Source organism: Myotis davidii, unplaced genomic scaffold, assembly GCF_000327345.1.
Source record: "Myotis davidii unplaced genomic scaffold, ASM32734v1 scaffold30, whole genome shotgun sequence".
Taxonomy (NCBI): domain Eukaryota; kingdom Metazoa; phylum Chordata; class Mammalia; order Chiroptera; family Vespertilionidae; genus Myotis; species Myotis davidii.
In genome coordinates, this window is record NW_006282874.1 from 2,311,445 (window position 1) to 2,332,239 (window position 20,795).

Sequence of the window (20,795 nt, forward strand, 5' to 3'; positions counted from 1 at the left end):
AGTTGGAGTGACCCAATCAGGTGCCTGTTGAAGTGGCAAAGAGCAGTGTCCCCCCTTACCCACTCCACCGCGGGCTAATCTCCCTCCGGGACACGCCTCTGTCGGGTGAGTCAGGACCTCCTTTGCTTGATTACTCAGTGTGGCTCCTGGCCCCCACCCTCCAGTGCTACCAGAAGGAACGTAGTGGCTCCAAACCACTGCTCTGGGCTCAGTTCGGAGTTCCCTCTGCCCGACCATATGTCCCAATTCAGGTCGCTCATTCCCGATTCCTGAGCGCTTCCTCCACCCAAGTTCCTTCCCGGTGCCCACCCACCACTTCTCCAGCCTGGATCATGTGTTTTCCCACCAACACACCCTCTCCGAGTCCCTCAGCCCTTTCCCACACCAGGGACAGGCTGATCCTGGGTTCCGCCCTGCTTCTCTGGCCCCTCCCCTCAGCACCGGTGGTGTCCTCAGCCCCATCTCCAGACAGACTACATCCTATCACCTTTTTGTCTCCTTTCTCCAAAGCAGATCTTAAATGCCAACAACACCGTTTTACAAACTAACGACACTTCTCAGCTCAACAGTTCACAGGAAAATGCCCTGATGCTAAAGTACAAAAGCACTTTAGAGGGGAAGCTTACTTAAAATTCCGATTTTTGAACCCCACCCCCAGCAATGCTGGCTCAGCAGGCCCAGGGAATGTGGGTGGTGAAAAGTCCTGCTGATTCTGACGGGTCAGAACCAGAGGCTAAGCCCAGAGAAGCATCGTCTTCAGTGAAAACAGCTATACAACAGCCCACTAGCAACAGCAGCAAAAAGCGTTTCTAAAAAAACGAAACAAAATAAACCCAAAGTCCATACAAGCCTGTGGTCCTGTTAGAAGTTCTATTTGCTCTCCAGATTCTGAACAGAGCACAGTGAGGCTTTGTGATCAAGTTCATTACAGCGTCTGTCTGATCATTGTCATTCATTGATAAGACGTGACTCCTGTCCTTTTGCATTTCCTGTTGCATCAGCTGATGGGAGGTCCAGGCTACATTTCGCGTTTGCCATTAGTCATCTACTGTAGCCCTGGTCCTTAGACATGGTGGCTTTCTTATTACCTTTATCAACCTCTGCCTTGAGCTTCAGGTTTTATTCTGCGTGAGCCTTTAACTGATAGATATCCCCTTCTTTCGGATGCAGATACAGGTGCCTTAGAATAACTATCCCAGCGGGATGGGGCGGGCGACGTAGCTTACCCGTTGGAGATGGACTTGTCGGACATGGGCACTTTGCTTCTAATGGAAATCCCGGTCAGCGTTTGGAATGGCAGGCGGGTGTAAAAGTTCGTCACTGTCTCTTTCAGAACAACTGCGCAGGGAAGGAAACAATGATATCAGGTAGGGAGAGATCTGCCGGGTCCGAAAAAGTATGAGGATGAAGGTGCACAGAGCAGGCTGGGTGCTTCCAGTGGAAGAGGGTGCGACTCCCACCCCAACAGCAATAACACTGGCACAAAGACCACGAGGCCGGGACAGGGGACATAGCAACGCCATCCTGGAAGCTGGCACACACACAGGCAGAGCACAACACTGAGTGAGTAGACCTCAAAGCATGTAGGACTTTTCTGAGGGAAGAAGCAAGAAACCACTCCGTCCACCTGCCGGAATCCCAAAGGGTTTGAGGGCGGCACCGGTGGGCGGGGTGGGCGAAAGCAGGATGGGCACGGAATCTCTGCGGGAAGCAATTAGTCTCCTGCTCCTGCCTGCCTCTGCTCTCCGCCCTCTTCCCAACACAGGACAGTGGACGGACGCCTCATTTTCTAAAGAGGACAAAGGTGGGAGTGTCTCGGGTGCCCCAGGGAGAGTGATGGTGGGCGCAGCACCGGAGACCGGAGGAGTCTTTCCAGTCAATGCACGTGGTGAATACCGAGACTTCCTCCCAACCTTATTTGGGATCCAAACCAACAGCACCAGGCTTCATGCCCCAGGCCAGGTAATGCTAAGGTTCCTCTATGGGCAGGACCTAAAAATCATGACATGAGGGACCCCAAAGGGTGGCCCCACCAGATCACCCTCCAGGCAAATCTCAGGTCAACAAGCTCCCTTGCTCACTGAGAGCTTCCTGATCAACTTTGGGCCCTTCTCTTACATTGAGTGGAAAACCAAGGCCATCAGCTATCGGAGAAAGGCCTCCAGCAAAGATGAAAGAACAGTCAATAAAGATAACGTCTTGGAAGAAATGGAGACTGTGTCGAGTGAAAAAAATTTTTCCAAAAAAAAGAGTGTCAGCAGTGGGCGTGGCTCAGTGGTTGAGCATGGGCCTATGAACCAGGAGGTCACGGTTGATTCCCAGTCAGGGCACATGCCTGCGTTGCAGGCTTGATCCCCAGTGTGTGTGTTGGGGCGGGGGGGGGGGGGGACGCGTGAGGTGGCAGCCAATCAATGATTCTCTCTCTTCATTGATGTTTCTATCTCTCTCTACCTTCCCTTTTCTCTCTGAAATTAATTTTTTTACTGTGGGTGGGGTTTCTGTAACATGCAGCCTGGTGGGATCTAACTGCTCCGTGTATCAGCACTAGCTTCTCTGAGGCCGGCATTCCAGGGCAGGATTGTTCTCTACAGCCGACTGGGTGCCTTTGTGAATGGTGTCACTGCTCCGTAAGGAGCACGGATAAGTCTGTTTTTATCAAAGGAAGACTGGACTGGCTACTTCCGCCCACTGGAAACGCCGTCTCCGCCCATCCCACGGAGCACTCACCTTTCCTCCGGAACAGGGCGCTCGGCCTGCGGGGCAGGATCAGCCTGCAGCCCGTGGGACGCGGCTCCAGGACATCCTCACACACCCGGGCCTCTGGGTAGAGGGTGCAGGTGAAGTACGAGGGCGCGCTATCTCTTATCTCGGCCAGCTGACAGAACGAGGGCTCCTGGGCACAGCCTGCAGCAAGGGAGCAGCGGGCTCAGTGCTTGGGAGGCCTCAGGGACCGTGACCTCGGCAGGATCTTCTGAGAAGACAGGCCTCCGAGGGGTCTTTCCAGGCAGGCACATGCCCAGGACAGTCAGGGCTGTCCAGTCGGGAAGGCCCAAGGAAAACACCGGGTTCTGATAGCTGGGGAGAGGGTCGTGTACAAAACAGGGGGTCCATGTGGCTCCAAATAGAGGCAGAGTCTAATAGGGTGAGGGGTGCGCAGTCCAGGAGGAGAGAGGGTAAAACTCTACCGGATCTACACAGGACCAGCTCAGAGACCTCCAGGGCCTTCAGTCCAGAGGCCACTGGACGGTCAAACCTTATGAGCTCCGTGGATGATCTCCCGCTGCTGTTCCCATGTTATATTTTGCCCCTGGTCTACGTGAGCTCTCTGACGGGCATATTTGTGTGTGTTTTTCTCATCCCCAAGGTCAAGCACAAGACCCAGGACATAGGTTATGCCTGTGGGTGATGGATAGATGGAAGGAAGGAAGGATGGAAAGATGGATGGATGGATGGATGGATAGATAGATGGATGGATGGATGGATGGATAGATAGATGGATGGATGGATGGATGGATAGATAGATGGATGGATGGATGGATGGATAGATAGATGGATGGATGGATGGATGGATAGATAGATGGATGGATGGATGGATGGATAGATAGATGGATGGATGGATGGATGGAAGGAAGGAAGGAAGAATGGATGGATGGATGGAATGGGTTTGGGAGCAGAGTAGAAATTGACTACAGTGTGAGCATCTTGAAGATGGGTGTTATGTCCTTTCTTTGCATCGACCACGGTGGTAACGTTGCAGTGACCTGGGAGTTTGTCACTGAATTTGACCTTCTCTGTTTTTCCGGTTGTTAACCTGGGCTGTGACGCCTGGCCACAGGGTCAGGAGGCAGGAGGACAGGGTCTAAGGATACTTACGGGAAAGGCACCACAGGTTTGCCTGCTGAGGTGAGAACAGGTGTTTGAACAGCCAGTGCTGCCGGCTGGGCAGGGACCGGTTCCCACTGACAATGACCTGGGTAAGGTCCACAGGGGAGAAGAGCTGTGACGTCATATCTGGAAGAGAAGGAAGAAATCAACTTATTTTCCCTTATCTCCTCAATCTCTCTCTCTCTCTCTCTCTCTCTCTCTCTCTCTCTCTCTCTCTCTCTCTTTCTCCTCATTTCCAGTTAATTCAATCCATAATGATGATTATTTGTTGTAGGAAAGAAAGCAGTGAGTCCTGGCAAGGTTTTAAGAGCTGGGAAAGAAGCCATGTGAACACACACACACACACACACACACACACACACATTTTCAGGGTATGTGAGGCCAGAGCAGCTCTGAGGTCCATAGGACTGGGAGTCTGGTCAGGTGAGAAAGGTTCAGAAGGTCCCAGAAAGCCCTAAAATTATGCAGCTGCAAAAATCTTAGAATCTTGGTTGGAAGAAACCTTGGGAGCCTTCTGGTTCAACTTTCCCCCAAGGCGGGACTTTCCGCGGCTATTTCTGGCCGCTGCCCCTGAAGCTGGGGTCCCACATTTGTGCCGACCACAGCAGCCGCCCCATCCTTAGGCAGCTGTGGCGTCCAAGCTGACTCCGTAACTTTGAGGCACTGACGCCCCTGCTGTCTTCCGAAGCCCCGGGGAAGTCCCCGCTTTCTCCCAGAGGCGGCTGTCATGTGAGGCCAGCTGTCAGCTCCCCTCAGCCCAACCCTGGGAGTTCCAGCTTATCCGTGCCCCCATCTCTCCTTTGGCTTCAGACCTTGTGATCCCCGGCTGAAGGCTCCTCCTGGGCACCCCACTTCCTGAGAACGGAAGCCCAAGCTTTCTTCTTGTCCAGGCTCTACCTGCATCTTGGCTGCACCTCCGGGTGTCTGAACTCACCCGGGGAAGCATGCAGACACTGGTCCTCGCTCACCACCATGCTGCTGGCTGCACCGCCTGCATGTAGACCCTGCTTTCTCCCCTACCTGCTGCTCCCCTTGCTTCAGGGACCCACACTGTCCCCTCCTGCTCTGATGCTGATGGCTCTATAAGCAGGTTCTCCAGGGCTGAGGGACCCCACATCCAGACCCAGGAGGGGGGCATATCTGCACCTCATGTGGGTCTGACTTTGCATGAAGCAGGTGATGGAGATGAGCCAGGGCACATTTACAATGTTCCTTAGCCCGCGGCTCTGACCTAAGGGCACTGCATCCCACATAAACCCCAACTTTGCCTTGGGGCTTCCTTACCAGCAACAATCTCTCAAGGAGGATAAAAGGTTTATGGGGGTCTGCCAAGGCCGGAAGTCTAGAGCCAGCAGACACCAAGGGCCAGCTGGCCATCCTCCACTCTGGGACCCCAGCCATGTGAGGTGCTGCATCTCATGTTAGTGTCTCAGGGTCAGTTTGCATGCCCTCCCCCACTGCACTGGGCCTGGCACAGGTAGGAGCACAGACAGCGAGGAAGGAAGGATAGCAAGACAGGGGGCCCGAAAGCACCAGAAGGCACGCCCCAAGTTCCTTCACCCTTGCGCTATCCTCCAGGCCTCTGCACAAGCTGCTCCCTGACCTGGAACATGGTCTCCCAGGTGGCCTGGAACTGTCTGGCAGACCCTGCCAGGCTGCTCGGAGGTCCTGACTCCTGCAGGTCACCTAGTGTCCTCCCTCCTCTGCACTCCCACTTTCCCTGTCCCCACCGCAGCCCTGGTCACACTGCCATGTGGTGGCTGGCACATGGGACTCCTCGTCTGTGCGCGGCCCGTGAGACCCAGTATATGCGCTCAGCCTGAGTGAGCCCTGTGGACACAGGGCTCGTGGCAACGTCAGTGTGAATGATTTTGTGGCACTTGAGAAGGTTCTCTAAAATCCACCATCATACTCTGAGCCAGGGCCACGCCTACAAGCCACAGAGCTATCACGTGACTCCAAGAAGAAGGACCCCTTTCCACACCCACCTGGAGGGGAGCTGCCCCCCAAGACCTGGGAGGGATTCCAAGTCATAGACAAAGCTCTGCTGGTTCTCCCGTCTCAGCTGGGCTAGAAGCTCAGAGGGAGTCCCGGCTGCAGAACGGAGCCACGTGAATGGTCCACTCATGGCTTAGCCCCTTCCCATCCCCATCTTGTCTCCACAGCCAGACGCCCACGTTGATCGAAAAGGTTTGGAGTTGGTACCTGCTTCCGGTGGAGGTGCTGACATTGGTCCCAAGTCCCTTCTACAGCCCGTGGACTCGGACCGAGACCCCATGTCAGAATCTAGGAGTAGAAAAAGAATCGTTGTTCCAATGTTGGAGGCAGGAGGAGGCCAATAAGGCGGCCATGTGAGAGGTCGTCACGGTCTGCAGCCCGGTGCCCAACACATGACCTGGGGTAATTTCGGGGAGCAGGTCTGCATTCTTTGGCCTTCTGTGGAATGTCAGCCAACCGCTCAGAAGCAGAACTATGACTGTCCTTGCTGTTGAAATTAGTAACATTTATAAACCCTTTCAGGTTGATGAAACATGTTCATAAATATTGACCTTTACAATCCCTGTGAAGTAAGGAGTAAGATTTCCAGTTCACTCGAGGAAACGGAGACTCCTATCGATGAAATAACTTAGCCCGTGTGCGTGGCAAGTACATCAATGGAAAGTCAAGAAATTAAATGCCCCAGCTGGGACCAGGTCACCGTGACAGCAGCGTGAGCGTGGGGAGGATGGGGTGCTGGGCAGTTTGGGGTGTTCCTGTTTTAGTGTGGGAAATAGCCCATGGAGATGCCATCTCTTCATTTTCTACCAGCTAATTCCTCCTTTATCGGGACTTTCTGAGAACTGGGAGGCACTGAACTTGGGACCAGTGTCTGGGTCCCACCCCAGGACTCCTGTGGACATTTCACTCAACTGCTCTAAGTCTCATTTTTCTTGTCTGGAAAACTGAACAAATATGTCCCCCCTCCCCCCGCCTGTATATTAACCTTATAGGTAAGACTAAATGAGAGAGGGAGTGTATACCCTCATCATACCATTTTAAAATGAAGATGATGATGATGATGATGGGTACTTTTTTTCCTCTTCCTCCCCCCTCCCTCTCTTCCTCTTCCTCCTCCTTCCTCCTGCTCTTCCCCCATCCATCACCACCACCACCGCCTACATGAATCAGCATTTATCATGAGCTGGGCACGGTTCTAAGCCCTTTACATGTATTGTCTTGCCAATGCCCACAACACTCTACGGGGCAAGTACTATTTCTATTGCTGCATTACCCACGGAGGGTCTGGGCTGAAGGGGATAATTGATGTGTGTTCAAGGTCACATGGGCAGTAAGTAATGGAAGCAGAATTCAACCCCAGCCACTCCAGGCCCACACTCTGCCTCTTTCACACCATTTCACAAGCACAGGAAGAGGTCGCCAGCTCTCTCTCTCTCTCTCTCTCTCTCGCTCTCTCTCTCTCAATAAAGACCCCGCTCTCTCTCTCTCTCTCTCTCTCTCGCTCTCTCTCTCTCACTAGAGATCAGGAGGGAGGGATGGTGGGAGAGGAGGGAAGGGATTCAGGGGCTGGGATCTTCTCTTCGTGCCTCTCACCAGCTCCTGCAGCCATGACAGGCAACGGTCCACTTCTTGCCTGCTCCCTCCTGAGACTGGACGGCCTCACAGGTCAAGGCTGTGCCCCGCCCATCTCTCCCATCCCATAGTCCACATGCCCTCACAGTCCCTGCTCTGAGTAGGCACTCGGCCAACGTTCAGGAAACTCAAAGGAGGCCAGACACACAGGAAGGCGATGCTGAACGTGCAGGTATGTGAGCCTCCTCATTCCCTGCCCCCTGCTCTGTGCATCCACCGTGGCGGGAGTCCATGCACCACCCCGGGGGCCTTATCCCTTCCCCCTGCCCTCAGGGAGCGAGGCACCCGTGGCCAAGTCCCCCGGGAGAAACCCCACCCCCTCCCCGTAGTTGGCCTTGCCATCAGAGCTCCCATCCCAGGAACAAGGGCGCCCGTGGCCAGCGCACTTGGTCTCACGGGAGCCAGTCCTTCCTTCCTCCCTCCTTTCTTGGGTTCCACACTTGCTCTTTTTCTTTCAGACTTTGGTGTCTTATCTGATGAGAGTTGAGGCCCTGCTAGTCCACACAGAGCACAAGCTTGGAAAGAAAATCTCTGCCGTCTCCCCCGGGAGAGCAGTGTGCCCCAGGAGTGAGGGCCAGGGCCGGGCAGGCTCCCGTCACCAGTGTCCTAACCACTCCCCCACGCAGAGCTTACCTTTCCAGAGATAGACCTGCTGGAAACTGGTCAGGGGGCCCTGAGTCCCTTCCCGGGGGTCCGGGCCTGCAAAGGAAGATGGTTATTTCTATGAGCTGGAGTGGGCTTGCTCTCACGGGGGAACCACTAGACCACACTGCCTCGCTTCCCGCACACTGGCCTCTCCCGCCACACAGGTGCACCCCTAAAAGCTCCTTGGAGTCTCTTCCAGCCTTTGGATCCCCAAATCAGAGCTGTCAGACCACTGGTCTCCTGTTCAGGGCACCCCCGCCCCCCCACCACCACCACCACCAAGCCCACACCCAGGCCTGAACCCTAACTGGGAATCAAACTGGTGACTTCCTGGTTCATGGGTCAATGCTCAACCAAGAGCAGTGTGCCCCAAGAGTGAGGGCCAGGGCCGGGCAGGCTCCCGCAGAGCTTACCTTTCCAGAGATAGACCTGCTGGAAACTGGTCAGGGGGCCCTGAGTCCCTTCCCGGGGGTCCGGGCCTGCAAAGGAAGATGGTTATTTCTATGAGCTGGAGTGGGCTTGCTCTCACGGGGGAACCACTAGACCACACTGCCTCGCTTCCCGCACACTGGCCTCTCCCGCCACACAGGTGCACCCCTAAAAGCTTCTTGGAGTCTCTTCCAGCCTTTGGATCCCCAAACCAGAGCTGTCAGACCCCTGGTCTCCTGTTCAGGGCACCCCCGCCCCCCCCCGGGCTACTCATGCCTTAAGCATCCCAGTCTGCAGCACCGTCTGGATTTGCACAGCACTAACCAAGCGCCCCCCTTTTTAAGCTCACACTTGACCATGACTGTCCGGCTCCTTGAATCACTAGAGCTGCCTGAGGTTGGGAGCTGGGTTTGACTCCTTCTTATATCCCCACCGCCACAATCCCTGTGGAGAACTGGTGTTCAGTACACAGATGCCGGCGAGGAGGGACAAATGAGGACAACAAGGCCATCAATGACACTCGGAGCCACTGAGTAAACGTAGGGCCCAAGTCCATCCGCCACCAAATTCATTTCCTGAGTGAAGACCTTCCCTCCATGCCCCACATGTCCCTGGTTTGATGTCACTGATCGTGAGAGGGCACCTAGGACCCAAACAACCACCATCCCATGCCCCCTGCTGAGCGATACTTCAGGTGGACAGCTTTGCCTGTCCAGACATCCTTGCATTCTTTCCACGACGGCTGGGTTAGGACGTCCCTGTCCCACAGACAGGCCTGCCGACTCTGAGTCATCAGCACTGGCTCCGTAGTCGGGGCTGCAGGCTCCCGGATATGTTTAGGGCTTTGGGGTTTGGCATGGAGCCTGGCTCCTGAGGGTTGATGGGGGCTGTGTGGTCTTAATTGCCCTCTGTGGAGGTCACGTGCCGCATCTGCGTGGCTATGGAATCCACAGTCCCGGGCTGGACAGGACGCCAGGCCAGACTCCCCAGGGGTCAGAGTGCACCTTTCCCCGGCTGCCTTCTCCTCCCTGCAGCACTTCCCCAGGTCTCTCATGTATTTCTTGACCTTCCCAGATCAGCCTTGTCCTGAGTCCACTTAGTGCTAAGCACACAGTGGCATGCAATCAACGACATTGTAAAGAGCCAACGGGGCGTCCTGTTTGTAGGCACCCATCCGACATCTGCTCCGGGGGCATCTGGTGACAATGATCGGGGACGATGGTAAGTCTCTCCGCCGAGCTCCCAGCGCCCGAGATAATGACAGTCGCTGATGCAAAGCAGACCCTGTGCGGGGAGCACCAGCCATCTGCCCGAGGCCCGCCATCGCTCAACCACAGGAAGCCTTTGAAATTCCCAGCGAACCTGGGGCGCTGCTGCCAAGGCCTGTCTTTCCCATTGAGCTTCCAGTCGCCGTGGGCAGTGGGGGACTAGAATCGGCCTGTTTTTCATTCCTTTACACGCCAGGCCTTTGTCAGGAATGAGACATATGCCGTCCCAGAGCTGTCTAAGCCATCTTTCTTGGAAATAGGAAGATCAAGGCCTCCAACACCTGATAGTTGAAAACGTCCAGACATGCCCCCTGGAAACGGAAGAGATGCAGACCCGGCGAGGGTTCCTACCTGAGGCCCAGGTCAACCCAGGCACAAAGCTTAAACAGAAACGGGTAGGTGCACGAGCCCCACAACCCCCTCCTCATGGCTGTTCACACACCTCGAAGCTCATCTCTGCAACTCACACCCAACGGGAGAGGGAGAGAGAGAAACATCAATGATGAGAGAGAATCATCGATCGGCTGCACCCTACAGGCCTCTCACCAGGGTTCAAGCCCTGCAACCCAGGCATGTGCCTCAACCGGGAATTGAACCTTGACCTCCTGGTTCATGGGTCAACGCTCAACCACTGAGCCTCACCAGATGGGAAGCCCTTTAAATCTTGAAGTAGACTATGCTGGTAGCTCCAACCTCCAGTTTGGAACATCATGACTATGCCTCAGGCTGCCTGAGATCCCCATCAAAGGACATCTTCTTAAAGTTCTGACTGCACCCCAAATATGCACGCACATCAACTCCAAAACCCCAGACTCCAAAAGTCCTTGGGTCACCAGTCCCCCCCAGGAGGCCAGACAAGGACACATTCTTCGCTTCTGGGCACATACCAAGCACATGCTCCGTGTTAAGCAATTCACTGTGGATTTACTGCCCATGAATATATCCCACGTCTCTCTTCAAATGCTCCTTTCCATCCTGGGCTGCCTGACGGAATAATCGATACCATATGCCTAGGATCCGTCACATAAATGAGCTGCTGGGTTTTATTCACCCCCAGAAGAAACTAAGCGTCGTGGAATTCCACCCAATTCGGGGATCTTTCCTCCAGGCTTTGGGAAAGGCGCACCCCACGGATATGCGGGGCTGGGTTGTACGCTCGACGGTGTAAAACCAAACATTAATAAGACACAATCCAGCTTTTAAAGCATCCCAGAAAACAACGGCAGGGTTTTAGAAGGATTCGCATATCCCCTAATGTCATTACCGTGTGTCAAACACTCCATACGGCCTTCAAGTGCTAATTCAGATCCCAGCCCTCTGTCTACAAGCCCCGAGGGCATGGGAAGCCCTCACATCTGTGCACCTCATTTTCTTCAGCTGTAGAATGGGGACAGATGGCATTTTTGCCTGCAGGGCTTCACTCCTCCGCAGTCACCCATTTTGCCCAGACTGTGAGGTTCCGGCCACCAGAGGCCATGTGGGTCTTCCCGCGCCTGGACGCCCGTCAGCCATGTGCCCTCAGAGGTGACTGTCAGGCCCAAGCCTCAACCTCTTGTGGTTCCTGGTCCTTCCCTTCCTGACGTCTACAGGAGAGGGACGAGGGGGCCATAGAGCAGGGCCAGGCCCCCCCAACCACGACCAGACCAGCCAACTGCCACGGACCCCAGATGCCGAGTGAGCCCGGCTGAGACCCGCAGAGCCGCCCGCTGAGCCTGCCTCGCTCGGCCCACCGGCAGCCTGAAGAGCTGCATCACCGCTTCTGTGGAGAGCGGCCGCCAGGCCCTGCGTGTGTCTATGGCATTTCGGGTCCAGCTCCTTAGCAGAAGCACGAGTTCCTCGGGGTCGGGAGGGGCTCCTACGAGAGCAGCAGCAAACCTTGCTGGGGAAGACTCTAGTCCTGAAGGAACGTGGGCAGGAGGCAACTTACCCTGGAACTCCTGGCCGCCCAGGAGCAGTGTCCCCGGGCGGCTGCCCTGGCCGGGTGTCGCCCCGGGACACGTAGCATTCGCCGTGGCTGTGGAGGGGTCCCTCCAGTCTTGGGCATGGCAGAGCAGGACGTCGGGGGAGCTCAGCAGGGCACAGATGATGGGACCTGTGGGGTCAGGAGAGGAGAGCGGTTGGTGTGATGGGAAGGGGCCCCTTTAGAGACTGGCCTGGCCTCTGTGCCTGAAAGGCCTCAGGAGAAGCCAGGGCACAATTCTGCAGGCGGACAGGGAGCTGGCACTCAGAAGCCTGGTATTAAATTGGGTTATTCTTCCCTGGTGGCCATGCCATTGTCTTTACTGGCACACTCCCAAGGGCTGGGCAGGAAGAGCTTGGAGGATGTCTGCCCACCTCACTGTCCCTCTCACCAGTCAAACAACAGATAAGGAATCAAGAGGGGGCACGTGTGTCTTTCCTTCTGCTCTCTGGCCTCAGGAGAGACCCCGTGCTGCTTGTTTCTCTAGGTGCCAGACTCCCAGGGGTGGGGAACATCCGGCCCACAGGCCATATGAGGCCCGAGATACCATTTGGTCTGGACCTGCCGAGGCATTAAGGGTGAGTTAATTAAATGTTTGGTCCAACCCGGCCGGCGCTCAGTGGTTGAGCATCAACCTGTGAACCAGGAGGTTGCAGTTCGATTCCTGGTCAGGGCACAGGCCCGGATTGCAGGCTCCATCCCCAGTGTGGGGCATGCAGGAGGCAGCCAGTCAATGACTCTCTCTCTCATCATTGATTTTCCCATCTCTCTCTCCCTCTCCTTTCTTCTCTGAAATCAATAAAAATATTTTTTTAAGTATTTGGCCCAATACAGCAGGCTAATTTTTAAGTTGATAATTTTGTATGGCCCATGATGTTATAAATATCCAAGTGGCCTTTGGCAGGAAAAAGGATCCCCACCTCTGATAAGAGTATCAATGAGAACTCCAAGTGTCTCAGAGGTGGGGCCAGAGGTCAGAGGTCACCTTGCTGAGCACATCGCCAGTTTCCATTGCGCTCGCGTGAACCTGGGGCCTCGGAGTCCCTCTGAACCCCACCCCCAAGTTGCCTTGCTGAAATGCAGGTCTGGAAGCACCGTGAATTTTCATTAGTAACGATCAGGGGAAATGAAGCCATTGAGGGTTGGAGGTGGGAGGAGGCTTCAGTGTCGCTGGGCTGGACGGGTCCACCCACAAGTTAAGTGACTTTGCAGACTGGGGCAAGGACGGATCGGGTTCTGTTCCTGGCCATCAGTAGGTCCAGCCAACGCTTTACAGTCACAGCCCCACATCTGGCCGCTGGACGAGACTGGGAAGCCATCGGCCTGGGTTTCGTGTCTGTCTCCAAGAGAGCATAGCTTCCCCACAAGTCACGGATCCCAGGTGACACTGGGCGGGAGCAGCAAGCAGGCCGCCGGCCAGAGCACATGGAAAAGGGTTTGCGGGCTCCCCGCTCCTGGAACAAATCACTCCTCCACATGGGCTCCTCCGGAAAGTGAGGTCAGCCTTTCCAGCTGGAGATCACACGGTCTGTGAGCAACTGAGTCTGGGGAGCGGGGTCCTCAGAAAAGACACGCAGGCCAGAGAAGGCAGGGGCTTCCCAGCCTGGGATGCCGTGTCTCTAAATATGTGCCCATAAAGACATGCTATATACATGTGTGTGATCATGTGTACATGTGTGTATCTACCTATTTATCTTGTGTCTGTTATCATCTATCCATCACCTCTTTGTCTATGTATCTATCATCTATCTATCCATCTATGTATCAATCTATCATCTATCATTTATCTATTTATCTTTTGCTTATCTAAACACTAACATGAATGCACATCATATAACCACAGAGCATTGCACCTACTAGGGACTTTAGGGTTGGACTTACTCTGAGCCAGATTCCTGCCCTGCCACTCCAGCAAACATTCTCCTTTGAGCCACTACTGGTCGCTGGGAGGTAAACTCAGCATTTCCAGTCCCCTCCCAGGGGTCGAGGATATAAGGCTATCTTATCGTGTCAATGTTTTAATCCACCAAAGACATGCACATGCGAGCTTGGATGCAAAAAAAAAAAAAAAAAAAGACAAGCTCACATTTCAGGAGGAGAAAGCCTGAGTAGGGCTGAGAGCTGTACAGACTGATTTTGAGGGAGGGGAACCTAGCACTGGGGTTGGGGGGAGAGAGCAATGAGGAGACTGGCACAACTGGCAAAAAGCAAAACAAAACAAAACCTAATACAGTCCGATGACGGACAGCAGAGGTGAGGATGGAATTAGTGTCCTTGCCAAATACAGTAAGAAAGCAGCAGCAAGAGTGGGAGTGACGAAGGAGGGAAGGGCGGTTGGTGAGGAATTCAGTGGGTTCTCGCTCTTCCTGGAGACGGGATTGATGCAGAAGCAGCCGTTTAGGGTGAATACTATCCCTCCCTGTGGAGACTGTTGACCCCACGCACTCCCCGTCCTCTGGAGACCACGGTGGCCGTCGGTATTACCTCCTTGGACCTGCGTGAGGATGAAGCCATCGCAGCATGCATCCGCGTCACACGCGCGGAGGCAGAAGAGGTGCGCCTCCGTCAGACTGGACCCCAGGCCCGCGAACACGGCGGGGCTGTACATCCCCGAGAGCGCGTTTTGGAAACCGGTTCGTTCAAAGCTTTTCCGACTTCTTGTGCTGAATTCTTGGCCTGGGGAAGAGGCGGAACATTTTTTTTTTTAATGTTTAAAACAATGCAGAGTTGACCAGGGTTCACTGGCCGATGGTGGCAGCATGTGGTCTGACCCTCTCTGTGCCATGAAAGGTCAGATGTGCCTGTGCAGGGAGGTGGCCGTGGCGCCCACAGACCAGGACAAGCACCATGACACCTTGCGGGTCTAACGGCGGTGTGTGGAGAGCTGACGTTTGCTTATCATTTTTTCTTTGTTTGTTTATTATTATTGTTAATCCTCACCTGAGGATATTCTTCCATTGATTCGTAGAGAGTGGAAGGGAGGGGAGAGACAGAGAGAGAGACACATTGATTGCTTGTCTCCTGCCTGTGCCCCAACCAGGGCTGGGGATGGAGCCTGCAACTGAGGCACATGCTGTTAACCAAAATGGACCCAGGACCCTTCAGTCTGCGGGCTGATGCTCTATCCACTGAGCCAAGTCGACTAGGCCTGCTATTATGTCTTAAAATATATTTTTATTATTGATTTCAGAGAGGAAGGAAGAGGGAAAGATAGAAACATCAATTATGAGGGAGAATCATTCATCAGCTGCCTCTTGCGTGCTCCACACTGGGGATCGAGTCCACAACCAGGGCACGTGCCCTTGACCGAAATGGAACCTGGGACCCTTCAGTCCCCAGGCCAATGCTCTATCCACTGAGCCAAACCAGCTAGGGCATCTGGATCAATCTCTTTATCAATCAGCCATTCCATCTGTGCTGTTTACAGCTGCATCCACAGTGCCTGCCAAGTGGGTATCCTGCTGTGGGTGCCAGTGCCAAGGGGACCCCGCGATGGTCCCGTCCCAGACAATGGAGCAGGTGTGGGTGGCCTTTAAGAGATGGGGAGATCCTGCCCTGAGGTCCCGGGTTCCACTGGACGCTTCCTCTTTCTTGACCTCAACCGTGAATGGGGGGCTTGGGCCACACAGTCTCCAGGGAACCTTTGAGCACCGTCTTCTGATTCTGAAAACCCCACAGCCTCTCCTCCAGGCTCACGGCTGCAGACGTAAGGTGGGTGTGGACGGAGGGTGTTCCGAACCCCCGTCAGGCTGTCCCTCTTCCCGGTCACACACGCTCGGGCGTGCAAGCGCGTGTGCTTGTCCGCCTCGTCGGTGCCACAGACTGTGCGAGACGCTCCGAAATGTGTGCTCTCCCACGGCTGGGACAGTCCCTTCCCCTTTTACAGAAGGTGGAGTGCAAGGCCCGTCCTGACCAGAGCAGTGCTCTGCAGCCAGGCCCCGGTTACCGCCTCCCCCCTCTGGCTCTCTGCATTTGCTGCTTAAAAATAAAAATGTCTTAAAAAGTCAAACAAGACCAAAAAAAAAAAAAAAGGAGTCTGCCCTTGATTGGTTTGGCAGCGAGGAAACACCACAATTTCCTTTGCAATTTCCCCCAAAGTCTAAACTTCCAGGAGAGGAGGAGGAGAAAAAATATAGCCAGCACTTCACAAGAAATAGAATTCATTTTTAAAAACTGTATACAAGGCCACGGAACCGTTTTAAATTGACTTTTTGGGAGGGGCTACTTGTTGTATTTGTTCATTTTCTTTTTAGCAAATAACCTCCCTGCTCTGCTATTTTTAAGATGAACAGTGAATATAATTGGGATAAACACTGGGCAGAAAGTCTGGTAACCCTGGCGGTGGATCAGAGAAGCCCGAGCTCTGGGGGCGCCAGGCCCCCAGGGAGCCTCATCGAGCAGGACGGAGGCAGCGGTGGGAGAAGGACTGGAGACAGGAGACACTGACGCTGTCCCTGCTGAGGACCGAGGTCAGACGAGGCTCTGGGCCTGGGCGTGGCCCCGTCCCCACACGCTGCAAGCTGTCTGCAGCCCAGGTCTGAAGCTGGGAGCCAGGCCACCTGCCCTGCGTTACGGACCTATGAGTATAGCACGCCTGCCACTCTTCATCCTGCCCGTCCCTGCTCCGGTGCCCGTGGCTGTCTTCTGGTCCCCAGCCAGTGGGATGATGACTTCCCGGGAGGGCAGAGATGAAAGGGACGAGAGTGGGGGAGGGGACTGAGGGGATTGAGGGGGGGTGAGTGAAGCTCCATGGGTGGGAAGGCCCAGGACAGGCAACTGCAGGAGCCCGCAGCCCAGATGCCCCCACATCACAGGCAGCCTCGGGGGCTGGGTGGGGCACACAGTCTGGACTCCGTGGGTTCTGCCCACAGCCTTTGCATCTGCTCTGCGCTTCAGTTACTCGCCTGGGGAATGACCCTCCCAGTCCTCACAGGCCTTTGCTGAGGACCAGACATGAGGGTGTGAATGAAAACGACATGTCTCCTGAGCCAGCTTGGCTTAGGGGGTAGAGTGTCGGTCTGTGGACTGAAGGGTCCTGGGTTCACTTCCGGTCAAGGGCACATAGCTCGGTTGCAGGCTCCCGGCATGTACATCCCCGAGAGCATGTTTTGGAAACCGGTTCGTTCAAAGGTCAGCGGCAGTGGGAGGCAACCAATCACTGTGTCTCTCTCACATCGGTGTTTCTCTCTGTCTCGTCCTCTCCCTTCCACTCTCTCTAAAAATCAATGGGGAAAATGCCCTCAGGTGAGGGTGAGAAAGGAAATGGCATGGCAAGTCCTCAGCAGGTGCCTGTCTGAGATGCTCAGCTATGACATGTCTGCCCGAGAAGCAAAGGACCGAGGGAGGGAAGTGGGGCTCCTGCACGGAGTGTGGGGGCAGTCTGGCCCCCCCGAACGCACCTGCTGGAAAGCAGTCTGGGGCCACCCGTCCGGCCTCACTCACCCTTCTTCAGATACACAGCCACAGAGCCCTGGTCCCTGGGCGGCACCTTCACCTGGCACCTGAGACTTCCAAAGCCGGTGGCCTCGGCGTTCCCCGCAGCGCCTTGACCCTGGAGATGAAAGAGGCTGCATTATCATCCCGTGACAGCCAGTCCACAGACAGATATCAAAGCCTAACTACCGCCCTGTGCTGAGCCAGCATGGCCAAGGGTGAGCCTGAGGAGGGGCGGTGAAGGATTAAAGAAGACAGACAAAGAGAATACAGCTGGGGCTGGGTGGATCTCCCACGCCTGGATGAGGACACAGAAAGACCCAGCCTGCAAGCCGATGCTTTATTTTATAGTCTCATTAAAACAAAGGTAGATTAAAATGTATACAAATGTTCTTGTTTTGGCAACACTTGATGCTCGTCCCACAGCCATAGCTACTTAGGAAGGAATTTGGGAGGGCTACAAGGTAAGGCTTAATTATGCTAGGAGAGCTCTGCCCTCCAGGCTGGGACTTGTTTGTGGCCCTGCCAAAGGTCAGCCTGAGGCTTAATCCTCTAGCCGCTCCCTACACTGCCCTAGCTGGTTTGGCTCAGTGGATAGAGTGTCAGCCTACAGACTGAAGGTCCCTAGTTCGAATCCAGTCAAGGGCACATGCCCGGGTTGTGGGCTCAATCCCCAGTGTGGGGCATGCAGGAGGCAGCCAATCAATGATTCTCTCTCATCATTGATGTTTTTATCTCTCTCTCCCTCTCTCTTCCTCTCAGAAATCAATAAAAATATATTTTTTAAAAAATAACAAGGTTAATTATTAAAGTACAGGGGAAAAAATATGTATTATAAAATGTTAGCATGTGAACAAAGATGCTTATAAACACAGGAAATTTCTGGCCGGATCCACAGGAGCTGGAGAGGGTAATGCAGGGCTGCCTGTGTGAGGAGGCAGGAGTGGTTAGGAGACAGAGGGGGGCTTCCCTGCACACCCTTCTGCCCTCACCCATGGTAACAATGGCATTGCCAACACTCGATCAGCTCTCACCTACAGAAACCGCTGTTTCACGGGGTCTAAGATTTAACTTTCCTCTTTGTAAGCCACAGTCACGCTTTACTGTCCCAATGGAAAGGAATGCCAGGGTCCAGGACTCCAAGGGACAGAGGGCTCTGGACAGGGGCCAGGGGCATGCCGTGCCAGCCTGCCCGGTGAGTAAGCTGGTGGGGAACAGGAGGGGGCTTGGCATCGACATTCTCTTCTGCCTCTTGGGTCAGGACACGATGCTGCTCAGAGGAACACCCTTTGTGGCAGCTCCACCAGAAGCAGTTCTATCCACCTCCATTTCCCAATGTCTCATCACTCTGAAGAGACAGAGGAACAAGGGATTGGCCATGGACGCTGTCATCCCATCACCTAATCAGCCCGGTGTGGGTTTCACCGGGTGTGTCTGACAGACAGACGGATGGACGAGAGGCCGAGAGGCCACGTGGCGGCCAGGACTCACCTGATCAGAAGCTGTGCAGGCGATGCTGTCACTTGTCCAAGCATAGAAGTCACAGGAGACGTCTGACCCCACCGTGGACACTGTGAGGAAGCTGCAGGCCGGATCCACGGCACAGCCTGCAGGCACCACGGGCCGTCAGTGCATGTCCCTCCCAGGTGCTGCTGAGGACGGACGGACACCCTGCCCCCAGCACACCCAAATACACACACTCACACACACACTCACACACACGCGCGCGCGCACACACACATGTGCTCACACACTCGCACTCGCACACACACTCACACACACACACTCACACACACACACACACACTCACACACACACACACATGCACCTGCAGCATCGGACAACAATGACTGTTCACGAATGCTGGCAGGATTATGAAATAATCCTCATACAGACCCATGCCCAGTAAATAAATGGTAGCTGTTATTACCCCTCTTTGGTCTCGCTGTTAAAATAGACAAATGTGGCCAAGCCAGCGTGGCTCAGTGGTTGAGTGTCAATCTATGAACCAGGAGGTCACGGTTCGATTCCCGGGCAGGGCACATGCCGGGCTATGGGCTTAATACCCAGTGTGGGGTGTGCGGGAGGCAGCCAATCAATGATCTTCCTCTCTCACCAATGTTTCTATCTTTCTGGCCCTCTCCCTTCCTCTCTGAAATCAATACAATTATATTTTAAAAATAAATAAAATAAAATAGACAAATGTGTCACCCAACCTGGACACATAGTTCTATAAGGAGCTAGTGCCCTTCATTTCTGCCCCCTAACCTTTGGCATCCCACTGTGCTTGGCACATAGTAGATGCCCTATGCACTCTTCAGGGAAATGATGAGCTAAATGCACGTTGGGGGGATCAATGGACTCCAACGTGTTTGGGCTAAAGTGTATGTTTTCATGCTCGTTTTAGCGGTTCTGTCCGATTTGTCTTGCGAGATCAGAGATCGGCAGAGCCGGCTTCCACCCATTCTCCAGGTGCCCCATCCCCGCCCCCTCACCTGCCAGGCACTGCGCCAGGGGGAACTCAGAGCCAGGAGCTTGGGACCTGACTCCTGCGGCAACCTCGGTGTCGAAGACCACCTTCGATTCCGGAACCTTCTCAAATTTCTGCATCACTGAAAGGAAATTCGAAATGAAATCAGACTCTGAAGGGTAGAAGCCAAAAGGGCTTTGGGCCAGCAGTCACCTTCCTCCCCGGCCCGGGGCCACGCGCAGGCCCCAAGGAGAGGGTTCCCTCTGAGGTGGCCCCAGCGCGCTGCCTCCCCGTAACACTGAGAGCTCCGACTTAGGTCTCATTTCCCGCCGCATTGCCGGGAAGCAAGGAGGAAAGTTAGAGGATGTCGTTTATGTTCGTCCTTACAACTCAGTTTTTTCTCATTGGCAGTGTCTCTCAGCGGTATTCCCTGCCTTTCCCTTTGAGGCGAATCTTAAAATTCCTGGGCTGGACGTTTCCTTTCCGTAACACAACTTCACTTCTTCCCGGAGAGAGGCAGGTGGTTTTTGAAAGACGATGGGCACATGTGCCCACGGGCTCATGTCAATCCGAAAGCGTGGCACGTGGCTCGGGCCTTCCCGACCGTGTTTGTTTAAAGGCGCATCACACCTGCGTTTCCAGCTGCCGCCACACACCTGGGCTCGGGTCTGCGCTCCAGGGACCCAGCGAGGGAGGAGAAGGCTACAAGCCTCTGAGCTCGGTCCTCACCAAGTGAAAAATCATGTGGTGATGCGCCAGGAGCGAGCCTCACTCTGCAACAGTTTCCCAAGAAAACCAGGCCTGCAGTGCAGGGCGTGGACGTGGGGCGGGCGGAGAGCGGGCGAGCACCTGCTTGGGAAGTGATGCCACTAGACTCCATGCCCTTTGCTTCTTCAAGAGGACAAGAGCCTCAAAAATGAGACTGCGGTTTCCCTTCCAACGAGAAAGCTCCCCTGAAGGCAAGTGAAGGGGATTGTGGGGAAAGGCATGCGGACATCCCAGCGGGGCAGCTCCTGAACACGGAAACCCCCCTGCAGGTCGGAGGGGACGCCTAAGCTCCGAGCTCTGCCTGCTG

The 20,795-nt window shown here is 54.7% G+C and overlaps 1 protein-coding gene across 1 annotated transcript in view; it reads right to left on the reverse strand.

The window, feature by feature from the left end:
* Nucleotides 1-20,795, reverse strand: part of TG (thyroglobulin) — a 152,913-nt gene that overhangs the window by 93,651 nt on the left and 38,467 nt on the right. Inside the window, 10 exon segments of the mRNA XM_006753290.2 lie at nt 1,227-1,338; nt 2,728-2,904; nt 3,874-4,011; nt 6,091-6,171; nt 8,574-8,639; nt 11,785-11,949; nt 14,302-14,493; nt 17,260-17,368; nt 18,742-18,857; nt 19,746-19,862. Coding sequence (XP_006753353.1) covers nt 1,227-1,338; nt 2,728-2,904; nt 3,874-4,011; nt 6,091-6,171; nt 8,574-8,639; nt 11,785-11,949; nt 14,302-14,493; nt 17,260-17,368; nt 18,742-18,857; nt 19,746-19,862 — 1,273 coding nt within the window.